At 37.5% G+C, this 24114-nt stretch overlaps 1 protein-coding gene across 1 annotated transcript; it reads left to right on the forward strand.

The window, feature by feature from the left end:
• The first annotated feature begins 4844 nt into the window (after window positions 1-4844).
• On the forward strand, window positions 4845-24079 carry LOC132547889 (bone morphogenetic protein 1-like). Its single transcript, XM_060211695.1, has 6 exons — window positions 4845-5043; window positions 10017-10224; window positions 10812-11059; window positions 22618-22816; window positions 23299-23477; window positions 24057-24079. The coding sequence occupies exons 1-6, from the start codon at window positions 4845-4847 to the stop codon at window positions 24077-24079; spliced, it is 1056 nt and encodes a 351-aa protein (XP_060067678.1).
• The last annotated feature ends 35 nt before the right edge of the window (window positions 24080-24114 follow it).

A 24114-nucleotide genomic window follows, 5' to 3' on the forward strand; every position in this document is an offset into this window, starting at 1 on the left:
CATAACTATGTTAAAATCAACAATTATTGTTGCATGTATGGAGAGCGTGTGTCTTGTCAAATACCAATAGGATAGGAAGTTGGTCCCTCGTGTAGTCAAGAATAAGGTAAAAATCTTTTATTATACCTTTTTAACAATCCTAACTCTAAACATTAATGAGAAGTTACAAAGTGTATTGCCATGCTCTTTATACAACAGCACCAAAACATCCTCATTTCTCCGCATTATAAACAATTAATCAAGCAAAGTTCTTGGCTCTGAAATTTTGTTTTATTGTTCCGCTATCAATTAACCCACTCCATTGTTGATCACAGAGGAGAAAAAAAATCTTTATTTCATTTAAAAATGCTTTTAAATTAGATTTATTGCTTCCTTTTATGAAATGCTAATTTGATATTGCAAGGATGGTAAACCTGTCACTGCCTTTTCTCGGGGAAGCAGGGGTAAAATTCCAGCTCTAAACCTGGAAATTTGTATTGTTTATGGGATGGTTTTTACAATGTTTTGGAGTTTCACCGATGGTTTCTGTGGATTGACTGTTATTATAAGATGTAATGTTAGAGCGCCATTTCATACACTGCATCCCAATCTATAACACGGAGGCATGAGAAAACATTTTTGTACATGATATGAACAGGACCAGACTTTGAAATGTCCTATTCCATATACAGTTGTTAACCAAAAGCATATGTAACTGTTTTCTGGCATCCTGTTGCCTTTAAAATGGCATTGCACATTTTGGAAGATTTTACCATTTGTGACACTGATATATGGCTTGTTCTTCTAATTGCCTATAAAATGTAGAAATTGAGACAAATTCAGCAGAATTGTATCAGTTTAATATTTCAGTGCATCATCTTCTCTTACATATTTTGTGGGCTTTAAAGGCCAAGTTTTATGATAAAGGTAGTAGTAGATTTAAAACGACAGGCATATGTTGTAAAGACTTAGGGATTACACTGTCAGCTAAATTGCCTTGGTGACTGCGTGGTATCAAGTTTAAGTAAGTATACTAAACATCATTCCTGTATATCAAACACTCCTCCCCTTTTACCCTTTTCCCCAAAACTCCTTCCCTTTTACCCTTGTCCCCAACTCTCCTCCCCTTTTTACCCCTGTCTCCACTATCTTCCCTTTATCTCCAACACTCCTCCCCTTTTACCCTTGTCCCCAACACTCCCCTTTTACCCTTATCTCCAACACTCCTCCCCTTTTACCCTTGTCCCCAACTCTCCTTCCCTTTTACCCCTGTCTGCACTGTCTTCCCTTTGTCCACAACACTCTTCCCCTTTTACCTCTGTCTCTACTGTCTTCCCTTTATCTCCAACACTCCTCCCCTTCTACCCTTGTCCCCAACTCTCCTTCCCTTTTACACTTGTCTCCACTGTTCTCCCTTTATCTACAACCCCACTCCCCTTTTACCCCTATCCTTCATATAGCTCCAAAAGTTCTCCCCTTTTACACATGTCTTTTGGTAATCTGCTTGAGAAGATCTGGACTTCAAAATCTTGGTAAATCTGTACAAGAAGATCTGGATCTCAAAATCTTGTTAAATCTGTATAAGAAGATGTTAGTACATCTGTGTGAGAAAATTTAGACGTTAGAATCTTTATAAATCAATACAAAAAGTTCTTGGCTCCAAACTCATACATTGAAACAATATCTTGTCTTTGAAATCTTTGAACATTTGTACAAGAAGATTTGGTCTTCAAATTTGTATTTGCCTACTGATATGTTACTCAAGTAAAACCAGTTTCTTCCTTGTAAATTTAATTAACATGTAAATGATGTGATTAAGTCCCCTGATGATCTTGGGAGATTTTCTCATCATTATTTCCTTCCTGATGTTGTTAACCCTTACCACCCTATGCATTTGTATTGGAATATCTTCTTTATTGATCTGAATTAATCTAATGGGCTCTGTAGGGATGATACACAGTTCTAGGGGTCAGAGACTTGCTAAGATTTCATTCATTTCTATCGTAGTCTATCTGTTGTCATGGAGTGCCGTGATGTGTCCATTCCATATGAAAGAGTATTATAAGTAAAACACATCTGAGGTGCTTAAATAATTAATATTATTATCAATGTCATCTCCAAAGTTAGATAATGTGAAAGGAAAGTTAAAGGTAAGATATCTTCATTAGATGTCATGAGCAAATTGAAATTTTACAAATGAAGCATTTGAAAAATAGACTCTAAATGCTTCTGGCACTATCATCATTGATAACAATATTTTACAGGTAACATATAGAGGAGAAATTCTCACCAGGAATTCTGGAAATGTTGATAGGCTTTATTCATAGTAGAAGTAAAATAATATGCATTTAAGGTCATGGGTTGGAGGATGAAATGAAGGTTTATTTACTTACTGATGAAGATACAGACCTGGGGATGTGAAGACCCATTGGTAGAGATGCAGCTATTTTAATGAACAGGAAAAGCTATGGTGCCATGGTCTAGTTATGGCTGTACTGGAACCACCAATTGGTCTAGTGATAATCGGTGTCTTCCCTATCGGTACAATTTTTATGGTCTGTCTGGGCCCGTAGTGTCATTACCGGACCCCGAGTAGGTATTTACTTAAACGTTTTACCTGTACAGACTTCTGCCTTCATCTGGGAATGAAAAATGAGACAGAATTATGGATGATACGATGACCAGCATTTCCTAAGTTCCGCGTTTTACTGACCACAAACTCTTTCATCATGATTCTCAACTTTTCATTTAATGGATTGGAACCAAAATAGTTGTTCCACTGAAATGTTGATTATGTGATAGTGCTGGACACAGTTATCTGCCATCAGTCTGATAGAGAAGGTATGAGTTATCAGGAAGCAGGATGACAGCCTATCAGGGATCTTGGTACACTGACATTCTAATGCTTTAGGCACTACCAAGGCATAAAAAAGGGTCAGATGTAGCCATCAGAATCACTGACTTTAATGGTTTATGTGAAGGTGATTTGATGGTTCTAACCATTGTGCCTACTTACATTGTGTACAGTAATGCTTTGCAATGTGAGACGTGGCACCAATGTCATTGTATCCTATGAACTTTACAACATCCCACAGGATTTCAACAGTGGCAGTCCCATCTGTCACTGATATCTCAATCATACCATGCCTCTATTTTGATAAAGACCCTGCATCCATGTTGTATTTTTTGAGAAAGAAAAACAAGTATTGAGTTGTTTCCCTTGGGTATTGATAAGGTGCATCAAATATGTTGTCTTTGTAATATAGAATCTGTATATTTATAGAAAATTTAAATCATGGACTAGAATCAAATTTAACTCGCAGGATAAAGTGGCCTTCAAGACAGATTTTGTCATTTGATAAAAATCCAAAATACATGAATTATCTTGTGAAAATATGCGTACGCTGATGCAGGGAGTCGGCTCCCTCTCAGTTTCATCCATCGAGCTGATATAGTTGTGTTCATCCCTCGGGTCAAATGAAGCAGTTGTTATTGACAATTCCTCTGCTGTAAGTACACAAGAAAACTGCTGATGTTTACAGTAGTGGAAGCACTTTAACAAACTATCCACGTTGACATCTTATGTGGGTAATGGTTTGTAAGAAATCATGCAAAAATATCAAGAATAAGCAATAATATGTAGAATTGAGACATATTTTCCTATGTATCGACAATGACTGGTATAATCCTAGAAGGTCATCCAACGGTCCTGAAATCCTTCCCCAAGTTTTATATCAAATCAAATAATAGGATTTTATATGGGTCAGACATACAGGGAACGCCAGCGTCACGGAGAGGGAGCACGGAAATGAGTGAGATAAATGTGTTACTTCTGTGTAATGTAGTCATTTCCCTGGCCAGGATTCAATTTCAAATGAATTTCTTTCATTTTAAACTGAACTTGTCGGACCTTGATGGCGCAGTACGATGTGCTATGCTGTCCGACTGAGCAACACTGCTGGTTGATGTGTCATCAGAACAGCAGTTTTGAGTCTGGCTGATATCATCATGGAAGACAATTCAGCTTTCTAATGCTTATTTTTTCTTCTGAAATCAATTGCCAATTGAATTTCATGTTGTCTCCCCAATCCCATTGTGTCTGCCTAAACATAATAATGGCTTGATCTGGCGGGGGGACTGACAGGAGGTGTTTTTACTGGACAGCATGTGTTTACTGGGTAGCATATTTTTTTACTGGGCAGTACCACTGTTTTATCTATGTTGACAATGTTGCATAATCTCATACTGATTAGTCTCGAGCATGTCTTGTCACAGGAAATAGAAGGACTGTGAGATGTAGCTTACTGACATAAGACATTACAAAGCTAGAATCACACTGCGTCTATAGACATCTACACACCACATGATCATCTGCCCTTGTCTGCTATCACAAAGCTACACATTGCTATCTGAGGTATATCTAGCTGTCTGTCTTTCAGAGAAGATGCTTTGCTCTGGTGAACCCAATTTCCTCCCCTGTACAAGTCTGAATAGCTGTTGTGGTCATTGATTGACACACAACCCATGAAATATGGCATTGTCTATAAATGATTTCTCCACCAGAAAACACTTCAATAAAAGATAAAAAAATTCTTTTGATTGTGGTCTGTCTCTGTAATTTATTTTTGATAGAGACATAGGTAGTGAATGAATAGCCTGAATATATATCATTTAATGTGTTCATAGATTCAATGTTTATTAAAGATTTAGATTTACACTGCATGAAATCAAAATTGTATTATTATTTTGACTTAAAGAAAATCTTGTAGTTTGTAGACAGTTTTTTACTTCATGGAATCTTTGTATTTTGTAGATGCTGTTTTACTACATGGAAATCTTCTTTTTTTAGATGCCGTTTTGACTACATGGATATTTACGCCCAGGTGACAGGCCCAAAGCAGAGTTTGCTGGACACGCCCCTTCTTGGCCGTTTCTGTGATAACAGTCTTTCTTACCTCCCTAAGTTGGTTATCTCCACCAGTAATATCTTGGTACTGGACTTTTACTCAGATGACAAAACCACTGATGCCGGCTTCAATGGATCCTTCACATTTATCGATGCATGTAAGAGAATTCAGAGCACTGATCATTATATTTGAAAATTTACCCCTTAAAAATTGAATTATATGAAAAGGAGCAATGCAAAAAAACAATAATAATAAATAAACACACCAAAAAAATAGCATATGTCATTTAGTTTTTTTATCGATATGATATCAAAAAAAATACCATCATGTTAATATAAATCTTGCTCATTCAAAGGAAAAGATTTAGGTCAACTTGAGAATTAATTGGTTTCTTTATACCTGGAAATGTCAGAATTTTTATTTTATTGAATTTCAGGTGAGTAGACTTTCAAACATTTAATAGCCTACATCTATTAAGGCTGATTGTGACTGACTGACCCTCATTGTTGACCCATGTGAACTGATGTTTGTTGTGTTAATAGTTGGTGCTTTCCACCCCTTATTCTTTGACCATCACTGTCACTTGTTTATCCATGTATGGGCAATAAGAGAATGCCACATTGACATTCATTGGGTTTCGTTGAGTGCCTTCTGGATTTTCAATGTTCCTTGACCCACGTAATTGTATGAGTATTTGTTGGTGCCAGTTTGACCTTAATGCCTGTTGCTTAGCGCCCTCTGGATTTTCTATGTTCCTTGACCCCAGTATTTGTATGACTATTGGTTAGTGCCAGTTTGACCTTAATGCCTGTTGCTTAGCGCCCTCTGGATTTTCAATGTTCCTTGACCCCAGTATTTGTATGACTATTGGTTAGTGCCAGTTTGACCTTAATGCCTGTTGTTTAACACCCTCTTTTCCTTTAATGCTTTATTGTCCAGCTTTTGTCATACTGTTGTTTGGTGCTCCCCTGAGTACCTGGATAGCATTTGTGTGATATCTGTTTGGTCTTCTGTACTCTCTGTATGTTTATCAATGTGTAGGAATTCAAATATGTGCCTGGTTCCTTCATGACCTTGGCCCCATTCAGTTATAACAACCCGGTAATATGTGATATTTCCTTGACCTTCACCACAACTGGTGGAAATTCTGACTTTATACCTCCTTGACCTTTAATTGTCTTTGCCCTCATGTTGGTATAACTGATGTTGGGTACCGCTTTGACCTTCAACATATCTTGTCCACCTCCACATGTGGAAATGACAGCATTGGCTTCTTCCAGGTGGCCTTCAATGTTCTGCTGTCCATGATAGATTCTCATTTATTTTCCTCAGCAATGTAGGATTTAAATTGGATCAAACCGTAACTGAGACAAATTACACTTGCCATGAAATGTAATTAATGCCCATCTGAGATTTGATGAGTGTGAGTTACGTCCTGTGCACTATGCACCTGTCCATGGTTTTAAGTATTGGTCTGGTTTTTACATCAGGGTTCTATTTTTGTAACGACGCTGTATCAGAAACAGAAGAAAGGATCAATCACACCAGTTTCAATGGCTACATGCTTTAAATCTAGTGAAACGCTTCCTCTTCAAGGTTGAGAATCTTGATGAGACTTATCTGGTAACAATTGTCAACGTCGTACATGATTGCTTTTTTTCTGATTTGCAATCACATCAGACAATCTACAATAAAAGTTTCACTTCCTAGTGGTGAGCTATACAATAACCCACGGTTTCTTTTTTGTTCCGGTATAAGGAAACCCCCGCTGACAGACACATAATAATGAAGTTACCATTATACAGGACACAGCTGAAATCAATTCAACACCTGCTGTTTATACACTTATCTATTGTCTGAAATTTAACTACTGATATATATTTTTTTTAACAGGCTAAGTGACTGACTTGTTGTTTGGTCATTCCCTGCCATTTCTTCTCACTTCACCAAGCTGTTCATACCTATGCGTGTTGAAGTAGTACATGGAATTGTAACCCCTGTAAATTCTAGTCAGTTTACCTCATCAATAACATAGTAATCCTGATAACATTGGTGTCTATGTAAGGACTCGGGATTATTTCTTTGCCATGCCCCATGAGATTGGTTTAACCCATGGAAACTTGAATTCTTTTCTGCAGGGGAAGTATGTAACCCTGGTAAATACTAGCTGTAATATGACAGGTGCTGCCACATCCATTTGTAATCAGTTGTCTGTCTGTGGTCCATCTGTCCATCCCATGTCAATTTTTTCATTCAAATGACTTCCCCTCTATAACCAGCAGGTGAGATATGTCATGCTAGTTCGCTGATAGGTTGCTGGGATTGAGTCCAACAAAATTTGCGAAAAGAAATTACCTTAACCCTTATTCAATCAAGGACACAGGATCAAAAGGCCAGAAGCATGATATTTGACTGATGGGTCTTTGGGATGAAACCCAACAAATTTTGCAAAAATGAAATGACCTTGAACCAGCTTCAAAGTCACAGGGTTCAAATTATCAAAACTTTTGAAAGAGTTCTTCTGATAAAACAAAAGTCCGAGATGCATAATATTTGGTGGAAAGGTGCTTCGAGGTGAAAGCTCGACAAATTTTGAGAAATGGCATTTACCTATAATCCATATAATAATTGTCACTGTTTAGAGTTGAGTATTAGAGGCTGTTTGTTGTCAAAATTGGTTTGAATTCATTAGATGTGCCTACTTTGAATGTAAATGGTATAAGTGTAAATATATTTGTGATAAACAGTGATTCTATTTTTGACGAACATTGAATTACCAAGTAAGCGATGCAAACCCATTGGGCCTCTTGTATCATTTAACATTAGTACATCATTATCACAGCTATATCATGTTACATCAGTACCTCATGATCTAACTTATATCATGTGACATCAATACTCACTGTTTCATCATGTGACATTAGTACATCATGACCACAGCTATATCATGTGACATCAATATTCACTGTTTCATTATGTGACATCAGTATATCATGATCACAGCTATATCATGTGACATCAATACTCACTGTTTCATCATGTGACATCAGTACATCATGATCTAACTTATATCATGTGACATCAATACTCACTGTTTCATCATGTGACGTCAGTACATCATGATCACAGCTATATCATGTGACATCAATATTCACTGTTTCATCATGTGACATCAGTACATCATGATCTCGGCTATATCATGTGACATCAATATTCACTGTTTCATCATGTGACATCAGTACATCATGATCACAGCTATATCATGTGACATCAATATTCACTGTTTCATCATGTGACATCAGTACATCATGATCACAGCTATATCATTTGACATCAATACTCACTGTTTCATTATGTGACATCAGTACATCATGATCTCAGCTATATCATGTGACATCAATACTCACTGTTTCAATATGTGACATCAGTACATCATGATCTCAGCTATATCATGTGACATCAATACTCACTGTTTCATTATGTGACATCAGTACATCATGATCTCAGCTATATCATGTGACATCAATACTCACTGTTTCATTATGTGACATCAGTACATCATGATCTCAGCTATATCATGTGACATCAATACTCACTGTTTCATTATGTGACATCAGTACATCATGATCTCATTTACATCATGTGATATCAATAACTTATTTGACATTAATCACTGTAATGTGATGTCAATATCTCAATCTGTTTCTGTTCATTTCTGAAATTCAATTTGATGAAAACATGCCATGTAACATCAACATGCTATACATGCCCAGAAGTTAATCATGTCAGGTGTTACCAATCATTTTCAATTTACAGTGTAGTTAGATAGTAAATAAGAGATAAAAGTGTTGGTTCTAGTAGGCAGAGGGCTGTCATTTTAGTTTATAGCAATGGCACAAGTTATTAGCTGTCATCAGATAATGAGAGTGTCATACACATTCAGGTCATAAACTTATCAAATCACCATGAACAACACACAGTTACTGAGATCAACTGTATGCCTCTATACAGTGAAACTCGGTCATCGGAGAGGGGGGATATGTGATAGATATTGGAGACAGTAAGGATATGATGAATGGAGGGTAGGGTGATATTACGTGGGGAAGAGGAAGATTTATGTGATAAAGGGGGAGAGGAAAGGTGAGGTAAGAAGAGGAAGGTTTATGTGATAAAGGGGGAGAGGAAAGGTGAGGTAAGAAGAGGAAGGTTTATGTGATAAAGGTAAGAAGAGGAAGGTTTATGTGATAAAGGGGGAGAGGAAAGGTGAGGTAAGAAGAGGAAGGTTTATGTGATAAAGGGGGAGGGGAAAGGTGAGGTAAGAAGAGGAAGGATTATGTGATAAAGGGGGAGGGGAAAGGAGAGGTAAGAAGAGGAAGGTTTATGTGATAAAGGGGGAGGGGAAAGGTGAGGTAAGAAGAGGAAGGATTATGTGATAAAGGGGGAGGGGAAAGGAGAGGTAAGAAGAGGAAGGTTTATGTGATAAAGGGGGAGGGGAAAGGTGAGGTAAGAAGAGGAAGGTTTATGTGATAAAGGGGGAGGGGAAAGGTGAGGTAAGAAGAGGAAGGGATGTGTGATTGATTGATTTAATCTGATCTTAAAGATTTTCTGTTTCACTTTTAGCTGCACATTTTAAAAACTCTGGATGGCTTGGATAAATCACTCTGCTCTTCACTCTCACATTCAACGATCTTGATGTTTTCTGTGTCACGTTTCTTGTTTTCTGTGTCACATTCTATTCATTACCTTGATATTTTCCATGCCAGTCTCTATGACCTTTATGCTTTCACTGTTACATTGAATTACCTTTCTGCAAGACTCAATATTTTTGATGGCACTCTCTCTACACCTGTCTAAAATGGATGCATTCTGAGTAATGTTAAGTTTGTTTTTTACTGTGTCTAAATATTTTCTAAACCGAGTCTCTGTAAAATTTATGTCTGTGAAAATTATGTCACTGTAAAATGTTCTTTCTGTGTGACACTGTGTGACGTTGATGTTTGACCTTGTACGGTGTGTATAATGAGTAACCCCTCCTCCCCGGAGCCCACATTAGATTTGTCCAAGCCTATGATTCTAATGTAGACACTGAGGATGGAGGGGTTTGATTGAAGAGATATGTTCTTATTTCAGCTGTGTATGCTATTGGTACACAAACAGACCCGGACACTTGTAACTTTACCATCAATGGAGTACGAAAGCCTTTTGGATACATTGTTTCTCCTACCTATCCTGGGTTCTACCCTGACCGACTCCATTGTAATTACCTCCTCCAAGGAGCTCCTGGTCAACGCATCCACATCAAGTTTATAGACTTCTCTCTCTATCATGGTGGAGATTAGTAAGTATAGCAGTATGTATATGGTAACCTTGACAATGATCTGAAATGTACACTACATGTGTGGTAACCTTGGCAATGATCTGAAATGTACACTACACATGTGGTAACCTTGGCAACAATCTTTAGTTGTACACTGTATGTGTGGTAACCTTGGCAACAATCTTTAGTTGTACACTGTATGTGTGGTAACCTTGGCAACGATCTTCAGTTGTACACTACATGTGTAGTAACCTTGACAATGATCTGAAGATGTGCCTTACATGTGTGGTAACCTTGGCAACAATCTTTATTTGTACACTATATGTGTGGTAACCTTGACAATGATCTGAAGATGTGCCTTACATGTGTGGTAACCTTGGCAACAATCTTTGTTTGTACACTATGTGTGGTAACCTTGACAATGATCTGAAGATGTGCCTTACATATGAAGTAATTTGACATTGATACAAAAGTCTACTAAGGTTGATAAACAGAATATCTTATTTGAAAATTGTTTGTGAAGTAAATTATGTAAATTTGAAGGTCACTTTATATAAAAATGGAATTTAGTTAGTTATTGCTATTTATAAATTTATTTCATGTTACAGCTGCCCATTTGACTACGTCAGGGTCAGGGACGGTCGTGACAGATCAGCAACCATCATTGGTACCTTTTGTGGTAGCTATAGAAATGTGGAGTTTTACTCGAGTCAGGAGTTCCTTTATATCGAGTTTGTTACTAGTAGTGGACGTGTCGACCTAGAGAGTACCCCACTTGATAACAATGTCGATTTCGCATTCGACCGTAAAGGATTCAATATATCATATCAATTCAGCAGTTCATTTGTTAACTTAGGTAAGTATATAGAGAATTATATCAGTCATGGCGGGGGTTTTATTGTCATTTCATGGTCACTTTTAATCTACAACTTTACAAGTTCAGGAAATGATAAACAGTACAAGTTCATTTCTTGAGTAAGATTTACCTATGAAGCTAAGTGAAAATGAAAATTTGTGTAAATTTGGGTCCAACAAATATAAAGGAATTAACAGCATTATTATTATTACTGAACATGAAATGGCGACTTGAACCCCTGACATCATCTACAACTCTTCTGTTTTGTTCTCCATGTTTTCTTCCTTATTCAGTCATTAATCCCCAGTCACAAAAACATCTGATTTATTCTATGCTTAGTAGCTTTATTTGTCATGGATGGATGGGAACAAAAGTCATGTGATCCTGAACAAGAGCACAAGACTGCTCAAAGTTCTGCTGCATTTGTGTTATGTCCATTCACAGTGATGTGAGAAAACAAAAAAGGCTGAGCTGTGACATGATTAGCGATGACACTGGTATGCTCCTCCAAGCTCATTAACCTTTTGCTAGTTGCTAAGTTTGGTAGACACAGGATTTTCATACATTCTATTACTTTGTTATGATACTAACTGATGTCCAAACAAGATAAAGGATAAGGTCTGGTTACTGCACTCCACCAAGACTACCCATGTCAATTCACAATTAACATTGTGTCGCTACTATCAATATGTCACCATTAATGACAAGGAGATACTTACTAGTGAACTTGGTAACCATAAGTCTTCCTTAAAGTTCCCGAGAGGGTCATCACGATCCATCCAATGTTAGGAGTATGTTCCCTGAATGCTACCTCACTTCACCAGAACATGTATGTGTGACAGGGGTCACACACCTGATGTTGACGGGAATCCACTTCTGCAGGGTCATGATCTAGTCGTGTTAATAATGTTCTCCAAATTAAACTCCTACTTAATTTCATTATTTATTGTTACCAAATAATATGGCATAGCCATTGTGTAGACTTCTGTGGCAATCAGTCATCGACTTATTCTTTGAGACTTGTATAAACAAGACAGCTCATTCATTTTTACTGTCTCACAATATCTATCTGAGTATGTGGTATAAATTAGACCAGAGTACTTTAAAATTAATAGAATTCTGCTATTATTTTAAATTTCTGTATTTCTTTCTTCGATTAGGCTAGTAAATGCCTTGAGTTAGAAGGCATTAATGTTCCACCAATATAAAGTTGTGGTATGCCTGTTGTGTAACTGAATTACACAGTCATGGTATAATAAACCTCCATCTGATGATAATTAGGTTCATTAATTACATCTTTACAAAACAGATTCCTTAGCAAATAACCACAAAAGCAGGTTACCCCATACATAAACGAATAAGAGTTGTCCTAAACGGGTTTGTGTACTGAGCCAACGGGATTGAATTTGGAGGGTTAAGCATATGTGCTTTCCTGTACTCAGCATCACCTCGAGCACATTCAATCACACAATTCTCAATAAATTGGCAATATTTTTCTGACTTGCTTTCAACTCTACTAATCAGTATGTTTATAATGATGTTTTAGGGAGAGGCAGAAACAAATGCCTGCAAGGCTAAAATCTGCCGCATCTCACTAATGATGTCAGGTTGGTACCAAGTTAGAAAATAATCATGTACCCAAATTTGGCACAACTGTCATATGTAAAAAGTTGAAGCCAGTACAAATGGCTTTCTGCAGGTTATAGTGCTAAAGCCGGTTTTTGTCTATAGTGCTATATACCAGATAGATTTCTAGGTGTATATAGATATATTAGTGGTAACATATGTCCCCGATGATTGATTGATATTGTATCAGCAATACTTATCAGGAACATATTTATGGCAATTCTACTTCAGATGTAACAGGAATGGCATGTATATGTTTATTTTTCAAGTTTGTCTGAAATCCAATATAACAGCCATGATGACTTTCATACATCTCTTTCAATGATTTTATCTGATTCCTAACGGTGTCATTTTAATGCTTATTGGAGGAATATGATGGTCATTATATTGCCGTCTTGTATATGACGCTTGAAGTTTGTTATCACTATATGTATTTCTCAAAAAGTAATGGTTAGAACTTTCTCAAATCTTAGACTATGCACTTTTCTTATATTATGTATTTGTTTATGTGTTGTCATTGAGGTTTAGACAAAGCACAAGACGGCCAACAGGAAACCAACAGGTGGCCTTCTTGGGCATTTGATTATCTTAATGTAAAGGAAAGGGTGAATACCAGGGCTGAAACAAATAATTTACTATATATAAAAGATTGAACATACCAAACATGAAATCAGTATTCAAAAATACTGAAACCGGTACCTGAATATGAAAATGTGGGCTGAAAGCAATACCTGAGATATAGGAAATGGTGAATTCAAAGACATAGACCAATATGTAAAATGCAGGAGATGGTGAATTCCAAGACAGAGACCAATATGTAAGATATAGGAGATGGTGAATTGTAGGGCAGAAACCAATATGTAAGATATAGGAGATGGTAAGTTGTAGGGCAGAAACCAATATGTAAGATATAGGAGATGGTGAATTGTAGGGCAGAAACCAATATGTAAGATATAGGAGATGGTGAATTGTAGGGCAGAAACCAATATGTAAGATATAGGAGATGGTGAATTGTAGGGCAGAAACCAATATGTAAGATATAGGAGATGGTGAATTGTAGGGCAGAAACCAATATGTAAGATATAGGAGATGGTGAATTGTAGGGCAGAAACCAATATGTAAGATATAGGAGATGGTGAATTGTAGGGCAGAAACCAATATGTAAGATATAGGAGATGGTGAATTGTAGGGCAGAAACCAATATGTAAGATATAGGAGATGGTGAATTGTAGGGCAGAAACCAATATGTAAGATATAGGAGATGGTAAGTTGTAGGGCAGAAACCAATATGTAAGATATAGGAGATGGTAAGTTGTAGGGCAGAAACCAATATGTAAGATATAGGAGATGGTGAATTGTAGGGCAGAAACCAATATGTAAGATATAGGAGATGGTGAATTGTAGGGCAGAAACCAATATGTAAGATATAGGAGATGGTGAATTGTAGGGCAGAAACCAATATGTAAGATATAGGAGATGGTGAATTGTAGGGCAGAAACCAATATGTAAGATATAGGAGATGGTGAATTGTAGGGCAGAAACCAATATGTAAGATATAGGAGATGGTGAATTGTAGGGCAGAAACCAATATGTAAGATATAGGAGATGGTGAATTGTAGGGCAGAAACCAATATGTAAGATATAGGAGATGGTGAATTGTAGGGCAGAAACCAATATGTAAGATATAGGAGATGGTGAATTGTAGGGCAGAAACCAATATGTAAGATATAGGAGATGGTGAATTGTAGGGCAGAAACCAATATGTAAGATATAGGAGATGGTGAATTGTAGGGCAGAAACCAATATGTAAGATATAGGAGATGGTGAATTGTAGGGCAGAAACCAATATGTAAGATATAGGAGATGGTGAATTGTAGGGCAGAAACCAATATGTAAGATATAGGAGATGGTGAATTGTAGGGCAGAAACCAATATGTAAGATATAGGAGATGGTGAATTGTAGGGCAGAAACCAATATGTAAGATATATAGGGAGAAACCAATATGGATATAGGAGATGGTGAATTGTAGGGCAGAAACCAATATGTAAGATATAGGAGATGGTGAATTGTAGGGCAGAAACCAATATGTAAGATATAGGAGATGGTGAATTGTAGGGCAGAAACCAATATGTAAGATATAGGAGATGGTGAAACCAAATGTTGTAGGGCAGAAACCAATATGTAAGATATAGGAGATGGTGAATTGTAGGGCAGAAACCAATATGTAAGATATAGGAGATGGTGAATTGTAGGGCAGAAACCAATATGTAAGATATAGGAGATGGTGAATTGTAGGGCAGAAACCAATATGTAAGATATAGGAGATGGTGAATTGTAGGGCAGAAACCAATATGTAAGATATAGGAGATGGTGAATTGTAGGGCAGAAACCAATATGTAAGATATAGGAGATGTTGAATTGTAGGGCAGAAACCAATATGTAAGATATAGGAGATGGTGAATTGTAGGGCAGAAACCAATATGTAAGATATAGGAGATGGTGAATTGTAGGGCAGAAACCAATATGTAAGATATAGGAGATGGTGAATTGTAGGGCAGAAACCAATATGTAAGATATAGGAGATGGTGAATTGTAGGGCAGAAACCAATATGTAAGATATAGGAGATGGTGAATTGTAGGGCAGAAACCAATATGTAAGATATAGGAGATGGTGAATTGTAGGGCAGAAACCAATATGTAAGATATAGGAGATGGTGAATTGTAGGGCAGAAACCAATATGTAAGATATAGGAGATGGTGAATTGTAGGGCAGAAACCAATATGTAAGATATAGGAGATGGTGAATTGTAGGGCAGAAACCAATATGTAAGATATAGGAGATGGTGAATTGTAGGGCAGAAACCAATATGTAAGATATAGGAGATGGTGAATTGTAGGGCAGAAACCAATATGTAAGATATAGGAGATGGTGAATTGTAGGGCAGAAACCAATATGTAAGATATAGGAGATGGTGAATTGTAGGGCAGAAACCAATATGTAAGATATAGGAGATGGTGAATTGTAGGGCAGAAACCAATATGTAAGATATAGGAGATGGTGAATTGTAGGGCAGAAACCAATATGTAAGATATATTGTAGAAACCAATATGTAAGATATAGGAGAGAATTGTAGGGCAGGTAGATTGTCTGATTGTAAGATGGTAGATCGTCTGATTATAGGTTGGTAGATTGTCTGATTGTAAGATGGTAGATCGTCTGATTGTAAGATGGTAGATCGTCTGATTGTAAGGTGGTAGATTGTCTGATTGTAAGATGGTAGATTGTCTGATTGTAAGATGGTAGATTGTCTGATTGTAAGATGGTAGATTGTCTGATTGTGTCTGATTGTTTGGTAGATTGTCTGATTGTAAGATGGTAGATTGTCTGATTGTAAGATGGTAGATTGTCTGATTGTAAGATGGTAGATTGTCTGATTGTTAGATGGTAGATTGTCTGATTGTAAGATGGTAGATTGTCTGATTGTAAGATGGTAGATTGTCTGATTGTAAGATGGTAGATTGTCTGATTGTAAGATGGTAGATTGTAAGATGATTGTATGGTAGATTGTCTGATTGTCTGTTGGTAGATTGTCTGATTGTAAGATGGTAGATTGTCTGATTGTAAGATGGTAGATTGTCTGATTGTAAGATGGTAGATTGTCTGATTGTAAGATGGTAGATTGTCTGATTGTAAGATGGTAGATTGTCTGATTTAAGAAGATGGTAGATTGTCTGATTGTATTGTAAGATGGTAGATTGTCTGATTGTAAGATGGTAGATTGTCTGATTGTAAGATGGTAGATTGTCTGATTGTAAGATGGTAGATTGTCTGATTGTAAGATGGTAGATTGTCTGATTGTAAGATGGTAGATTGTCTGATTGTAAGATGGTAGATTGTCTGATTGTAAGATGGTAGATTGTCTGATTGTAAGATGGTAGATTGTCTGATTGTAAGATGGTAGATTGTCTGATTCTGGTAGATTGTCTGATTGTAAGATGGTAGATTGTCTGATTGTAAGATGGTAGATTGTCTGATTGTAAGATGGTAGATTGTCTGATTGTAAGATGGTAGATTGTCTGATTGTAAGATGGTAGATTGTCTGATTCTGGTAGATTGTCTGATTGTAAGATGGTAGATTGTCTGATTGTAAGATGGTAGATTGTCTGATTGTAGGTTGGTAGATTGTCTGATTGTAAGATGGTAGATTGTCTGATTGTAGGTTGGTAGATTGTCTGATTGTAAGATGGTAGATTGTCTGATTGTAAGATGGTAGATTGTCTGATTGTAAGATGGTAGATTGTCTGATTGTAAGATGGTAGATTGTCTGATTGTAAGATGGTAGATTGTCTGATTGTAAGATGGTAGATTGTCTGATTGTAAGATGGTAGATTGTCTGATTGTAAGATGGTAGATTGTCTGATTGTAAGATGGTAGATTGTCTGATTGTAAGATGGTAGATTGTCTGATTGTAAGATGGTAGATTGTCTGATTGTAAGATGGTAGATTGTCTGATTGTAAGATGGTAGATTGTCTGATTGTAAGATGGTAGATTGTCTGATTGTAAGATGGTAGATTGTCTGATTGTAAGATGGTAGATTGTCTGATTGTAAGATGGTAGATTGTCTGATTGTAAGATGGTAGATTGTCTGATTGTAAGATGGTAGATTGTCTGATTGTAAGATGGTAGATTGTCTGATTCTGGTAGATTGTCTGATTGTAAGATGGTAGATTGTCTGATTGTAATTGTAAGATGGTAGATTGTCTGATTGTAAGATGGTAGATTGTCTGATTGTAGGTTGGTAGATTGTCTGATTGTAAGATGGTAGATTGTCTGATTGTAAGATGGTAGATTGTCTGATTGTAGGTTGGTAGATTGTCTGGTAGATTGTCTGATTGTAAGATGGTAGATTGTCTGATTGTAAGATGGTAGATTGTCTGATTGTAAGATGGTAGATTGTCTGCTTGTAAGATGGTAGATTGTCTGATTGTAAGATGGTAGATTGTCTGATTGTAAGATGGTAGATTGTCTGATTGTAAGATGGTAGATTGTCTGATTGTAAGATGGTAGATTGTCTGATTGTAAGATGGTAGATTGTCTGATTGTAAGATGGTAGATTGTCTGATTGTAAGATGGTAGATTGTCTGATTGTAAGATGGTAGATTGTCTGATTGTAAGAAGATTGTCTGTGAAAGATTGTCTGATTGTAAGATTGTAGATTGTCTGATTGTAAGATGGTAGATTGTCTGATTGTAAGATGGTAGATTGTCTGATTGTAAGATGGTAGATTGTCTGATTGTAAGATGGTAGATTGTCTGATTGTAAGATGGTAGATTGTCTGATTGTAAGATGGTAGATTGTCTGATTGTAAGTTGGTAGATTGTCTGATTGTAAGGTGGTAGATTGTCTGATTGTAAGATGGTAGATTGTCTGATTGTAAGATGGTAGATTGTCTGATTGTAAGATGGTAGATTGTCTGATTGTAAGATGGTAGATTGTCTGATTGTAAGATGGTAGATTGTCTGATTGTAAGATGGTAGATTGTCTGATTGTAGGTTGGTAGATTGTCTGATTGTAAGATGGTAGATTGTCTGATTGTAAGATGGTAGATTGTCTGATTGTAAGATGGTAGATTGTCTGATTGTAAGATAAGATGGTAGATTGTCTGATTGTCTGATTGTAACCTGGTAGATGGATAGATGGTAGATTGTCTGATTGTAACCTGGTAGATTGTCTGATTGTAATTGTAAGATGGTAGATTGTCTGATTGTAAGATGGTAGATTGTCTGATTGTAAGATGGTAGATTGTCTGATTGTTTTGTAGATTGTTAGTCAGTATGATAGATTGTCTGATACACTTGTAATCTGAGATGTTTTAATTTGCCTTCGTACTCTGACATGTAATGAACAGAAGGATGTTCTTTTGTAAAACTTGTAATCTGTCTTGTGTCTGATGGTGTATTGCTAAATCTCCCTCCTGTCCTGATACAGTGCAATAGACCCGTGGACCCAGCTGCATTTCCAAAAAGGAAATGAGCTAGTATCTATTTCTAAAGGTTTCTTGTCCTTCCAACCCAAAACTAATCAAAATGTTATCAAAAATCTGTTTCCATTAGAGGCAGAAAGGATGTTTCATGCACCTGTTGCTCCTGTGGTCATCAATAATCTGTATTCTGATGTTACAAAATGGTACTTCCTAACTTTGGTACTACATTTCCCCGTAATTCTGGTTCTGCTGTACTCTTAGACTTGGTGATAATGTTGATTTAGCTGGTAAATCAGTATTCAAAATGACCTGTCGGTTACATAACCACAAAAAATAGTTTTATGGATTAGTTTAGCCTCTTAACGCCATACCAAATTGCAGCTTATGGATTAGTTTTGTCTGTGCACTCCATACTGAATTGTAGCATATGGATTAGTTTTGTCGGTGCACTTCAAAGTGAAGAAAGCAAGCCAAGAATAAGCTTACATAGGGGTTATAGCTGGTGAAAGAAAACAAAAAAGGCTACACCTAGCTCTCCCAGGAGTACAAGTAATCATTCTTAGCATCCTAAGACTTGTCATATGGGTGCTTCTAAATGTGGGGAATATTTGTAAGAAAAACATGCACTAGTTTAGAAGCAGTTGTAATTGTATTAGAAGTGAGACTGATCCTTTCATCCTCCAAATGTATCTGCATGAGTGCATTTAACCATACCATCATGTGTTTGTAACACTCTGAAAATTAGGTTGCATTTACTGGAAATGAAATTCCCTTCATGTGTGATTAAAATGGTATTCTAATTTATATTCATTTAACAGTTCAGAAACTACAGATTATATTAAGATAATATAGAAGACAGAAAGATTGGGAAAAGTAATCATGACCATTGTATCTGTAGATAGAATGCTGGTGTTCAGAAAAGGAGAATTATATAAGGGACCTGTCACATAAACTCTTCATTGTACCCTCACTTGTCCTGTCTATATAGTGTACTGTAGTGGTGACCACATGTTGTACCCTCACTTGTCCTGTCTATATAGTGTACTGTAGTGGTGACCACATGTTGTACCCTCACTTGTCCTGTCTATATAGTGTACTGTAGTGGTGACCACATGTTGTACCCTCACTTGTCCTGTCTATATAGTGTACTGTAGTGGTGACCACATGTTGTACCCTCACTTGTCCTGTCTATATAGTGTACTGTAGTGGTGACCACATGTTGTACCCTCACTTGTCCTGTCTATATAGTGTACTGTAGTGGTGACCACATGTTGTACCCTCACTTGTCCTGTCTCACTTGTCCTGTCTATATAGTGTACTGTAGTGGTGACCACATGTTGTACCCTCACTTGTCCTGTCTATATAGTGTACTGTAGTGGTGACCACATGTTGTACCCTCACTTGTCCTGTCTATATAGTGTACTGTAGTGGTGACCACATGTTGTACCCTCACTTGTCCTGTCTATATAGTGTACTGTAGTGGTGACCACATGTTGTACCCTCACTTGTCCTGTCTATATAGTGTACTGTAGTGGTGACCACATGTTGTACCCTCACTTGTCCTGTCTATATAGTGTACTGTAGTGGTGACCACATGTTGTACCCTCACTTGTCCTGTCTATATAGTGTACTGTAGTGGTCCTGTCTATATAGTGTACTGTAGTGGTGACCACATGTTGTACCCTCACTTGTCCTGTCTATATAGTGTACTGTAGTGGTGACCACATGTTGTACCCTCACTTGTCCTGTCTATATAGTGTACTGTAGTGGTGACCACATGTTGTACCCTCACTTGTCCTGTCTATATAGTGTACTGTAGTGGTGACCACATGTTGTACCCTCACTTGTCCTGTCTATATAGTGTACTGTAGTGGTGACCACATGTTGTACCCTCACTTGTCCTGTCTATATAGTGTACTGTAGTGGTGACCACATGTTGTACCCTCACTTGTCCTGTCTATATAGTGTACTGTAGTGGTGACCACATGTTGTACCCTCACTTGTCCTGTCTATATAGTGTACTGTAGTGGTGACCACATGTTGTACCCTCACTTGTCCTGTCTATATAGTGTACTGTAGTGGTGACCACATGTTGTACCCTCACTTGTCCTGTCTATATAGTGTACTGTAGTGGTGACCACATGTTGTACCCTCACTTGTCCTGTCTATATAGTGTACTGTAGTGGTGACCACATGTTGTACCCTCACTTGTCCTGTCTATATAGTGTACTGTAGTGGTGACCACATGTTGTACCCTCACTTGTCCTGTCTATATAGTGTACTGTAGTGGTGACCACATGTTGTACCCTCACTTGTCCTGTCTATATAGTGTACTGTAGTGGTGACCACATGTTGTACCCTCACTTGTCCTGTCTATATAGTGTACTGTAGTGGTGACCACATGTTGTACCCTCACTTGTCCTGTCTATATAGTGTACTGTAGTGGTGACCACATGTTGTACCCTCACTTGTCCTGTCTATATAGTGTACTGTAGTGGTGACCACATGTTGTACCCTCACTTGTCCTGTCTATATAGTGTACTGTAGTGGTGACCACATGTTGTACCCTCACTTGTCCTGTCTATATAGTGTACTGTAGTGGTGACCACATGTTGTACCCTCACTTGTCCTGTCTATATAGTGTACTGTAGTGGTGACCACATGTTGTACCCTCACTTGTCCTGTCTATATAGTGTACTGTAGTGGTGACCACATGTTGTACCCTCACTTGTCCTGTCTATATAGTGTACTGTAGTGGTGACCACATGTTGTACCCTCACTTGTCCTGTCTATATAGTGTACTGTAGTGGTGACCACATGTTGTACCCTCACTTGTCCTGTCTATATAGTGTACTGTAGTGGTGACCACATGTTGTACCCTCACTTGTCCTGTCTATATAGTGTACTGTAGTGGTGACCACATGTTGTACCCTCACTTGTCCTGTCTATATAGTGTACTGTAGTGGTGACCACATGTTGTACCCTCACTTGTCCTGTCTATATAGTGTACTGTAGTGGTGACCACATGTTGTACCCTCACTTGTCCTGTCTATATAGTGTACTGTAGTGGTGACCACATGTTGTACCCTCACTTGTCCTGTCTATATAGTGTACTGTAGTGGTGACCACATGTTGTACCCTCACTTGTCCTGTCTATATAGTGTACTGTAGTGGTGACCACATGTTGTACCCTCACTTGTCCTGTCTATATAGTGTACTGTAGTGGTGACCACATGTTGTACCCTCACTTGTCCTGTCTATATAGTGTACTGTAGTGGTGACCACATGTTGTACCCTCACTTGTCCTGTCTATATAGTGTGCTGTAGTGGTGACCATATGTTGTACCCTCACTTGTCCTGTCTATATAGTGTGCTGTAGTGGTGACCACATGTTGTACCCTCACTTGTCCTGTCTATATAGTGTGCTGTAGTGGTGACCACATGTTGTACCCTCACTTGTCCTGTCTATATAGTGTACTGTAGTGGTGACCACATGTTGTACCCTCACTTGTCCTGTCTATATAGTGTACTGTAGTGGTGACCACATGTTGTACCCTCACTTGTCCTGTCTATATAGTGTACTGTAGTGGTGACCACATGTTGTACCCTCACTTGTCCTGTCTATATAGTGTACTGTAGTGGTGACCACTTGTTGTACCCTCACTTACCCTCCCTATATATTCTACTGTAATGGAATCCACTGAAATACCATAACAGTCTGTGTGGCATACTAAAAATGAGAACACATTTAACTGGAATCAGTCATACCAGTACAGTTCATTTAGTCAAAGAACAGTTTGTATAGCCCCAGTATAATTTGTATGGTCCCAGTGCTATTTATCTTAAAGTTGTTTGTGTTGGTTTCTTTGTTCAAAATCTCAATACAGGTGACTTTTATATGAGTTTTATATAAAGCGTAACTTACAGATCTGGTTTATACTTACAGAATGTGATGTGAAGATCATGAGTAAGAAGGGATCCAATGGCACTGTGAGATCACCAGGGTATCCCCGCGATTACCCCATCAATGTTACGTGTCATTACTACCTAGACGGTATCAGCAATCCATCCAACTCTGAGAAGGTCATGGTGTCATTCACAGACTTTGAACTTTCTGGGTCAATGGGCTCTGGAGATGTGACCTCGTAAGTCTTTATACCAACCAACTCTGGCTAACTTCCTGAGTATATGACCTAACAAGTCCTTTTGCTGAAAACCTTAGTCAATTTTCTGAGTATATGACATTACAAGTTTGTTGACTGACAAACTAAAGCCAAATTTCTGAATCTATGACATCACAAATCTTTTGCTGACTAACTCTAGTAAACTACAACCTTACAAGACTTTTGACTGACAACTTTCTGAATCTATCATCGTACAAGTCTTTTGGATTATGATATGTAACACAGTGACATCCTGTGATGTAAAATTCTTCCATTTCTCAGATATGTAAACACGATTAGTATATTTCTATAATATTATAAAGGAGGGAATGATGAGGAAAGATCATTGGTGGACACCAAGACACCTCTGGGATCACTTGTTTATCTTGACCTATAACAGTAAAATGACCAACAATTCTAGAGATGCTCATTAAGTTCTGTTGTTTGATTTTGATTTTTTGGAGCTGTACTAGAGGCCATCTCCTGGTAGAGGGTCAAAAGGTCAACAATGGCACAGAAAAATTTTGTGGGAAACTGATACCCCCAGACCTTAACAGTAAAGACTCACGCATGGTGCTTACCCTGGACACACATGGAGCCTATGCTAAAAGAGGATTCTCTGCCAATTTTGAGTTCATCATTGGTAAGCTGGTCATATTAAACAGTTTTTTGTGCACATCCTGTTTGCAGTGTTTTTCCCCATTTTGATTTTGTTTGTAATCTACGTATCACTGTTTGTTAATTACATTGAATTTTGTGGACACGCATTTGATCATCCCATTTCAGTATAATCATTTTAATTCTACCTACAGGTAGAAATAGTGAGAATGTTTTGAGTTTTGAATGATACCTAACCTTGATTTTGTTCACTTGCACATCAACACCTGGCAGACTTTGGGTATAGAACCGTAATGACAACTTCATTGTTTAGAATTGATCGCAGCTCTACTTTATGTTGTGGAGTTCCTAACACATGTTTATGGTTCTACTGTCAAATCTATTGGCACTCATTGATGTTTGATTTTAGTTGTGTTTAATATGTACCACACTGATAATGATTTTGTATTGATAAGGATCTTTATTTTCACTTATATTTTCTGTTCTTCTGCCTTGTTTTGTTATCTACCGAGAATGTTCAGATCACCATTTGATCTTACACAGATGTCTGTATGATTTTCCATCTGCATGATGTTGACACTTATGGATTTGATTTGTAATTCAGTTGATGCTATGTGTTTTACCTAATAATTATGGTTCTGGATGTTAACAATCTACACATC

Source organism: Ylistrum balloti, unplaced genomic scaffold (genome assembly GCF_031769215.1).
Source record: "Ylistrum balloti isolate Yb309-2 unplaced genomic scaffold, AGI_CSIRO_Ybal_v1 Utg369988, whole genome shotgun sequence".
Lineage (NCBI taxonomy): Eukaryota > Metazoa > Mollusca > Bivalvia > Pectinida > Pectinidae > Ylistrum > Ylistrum balloti.

Coding starts and splice junctions, on each gene's coding strand:
- LOC132547889 (XM_060211695.1), top strand. CDS start 4,845: ATGGATATTTACGCCCAGGTGACAGGCCCAAAGCAGAGTTTGCTGGAC. Junction 10,225..10,811: donor CTCTATCATGGTGGAGATTA/GTAAGTATAGCA, acceptor TTCATGTTACAG/CTGCCCATTTGACTACGTCA. Junction 23,478..24,056: donor CAATTTTGAGTTCATCATTG/GTAAGCTGGTCA, acceptor TTTGTAATTCAG/TTGATGCTATGTGTTTTACC.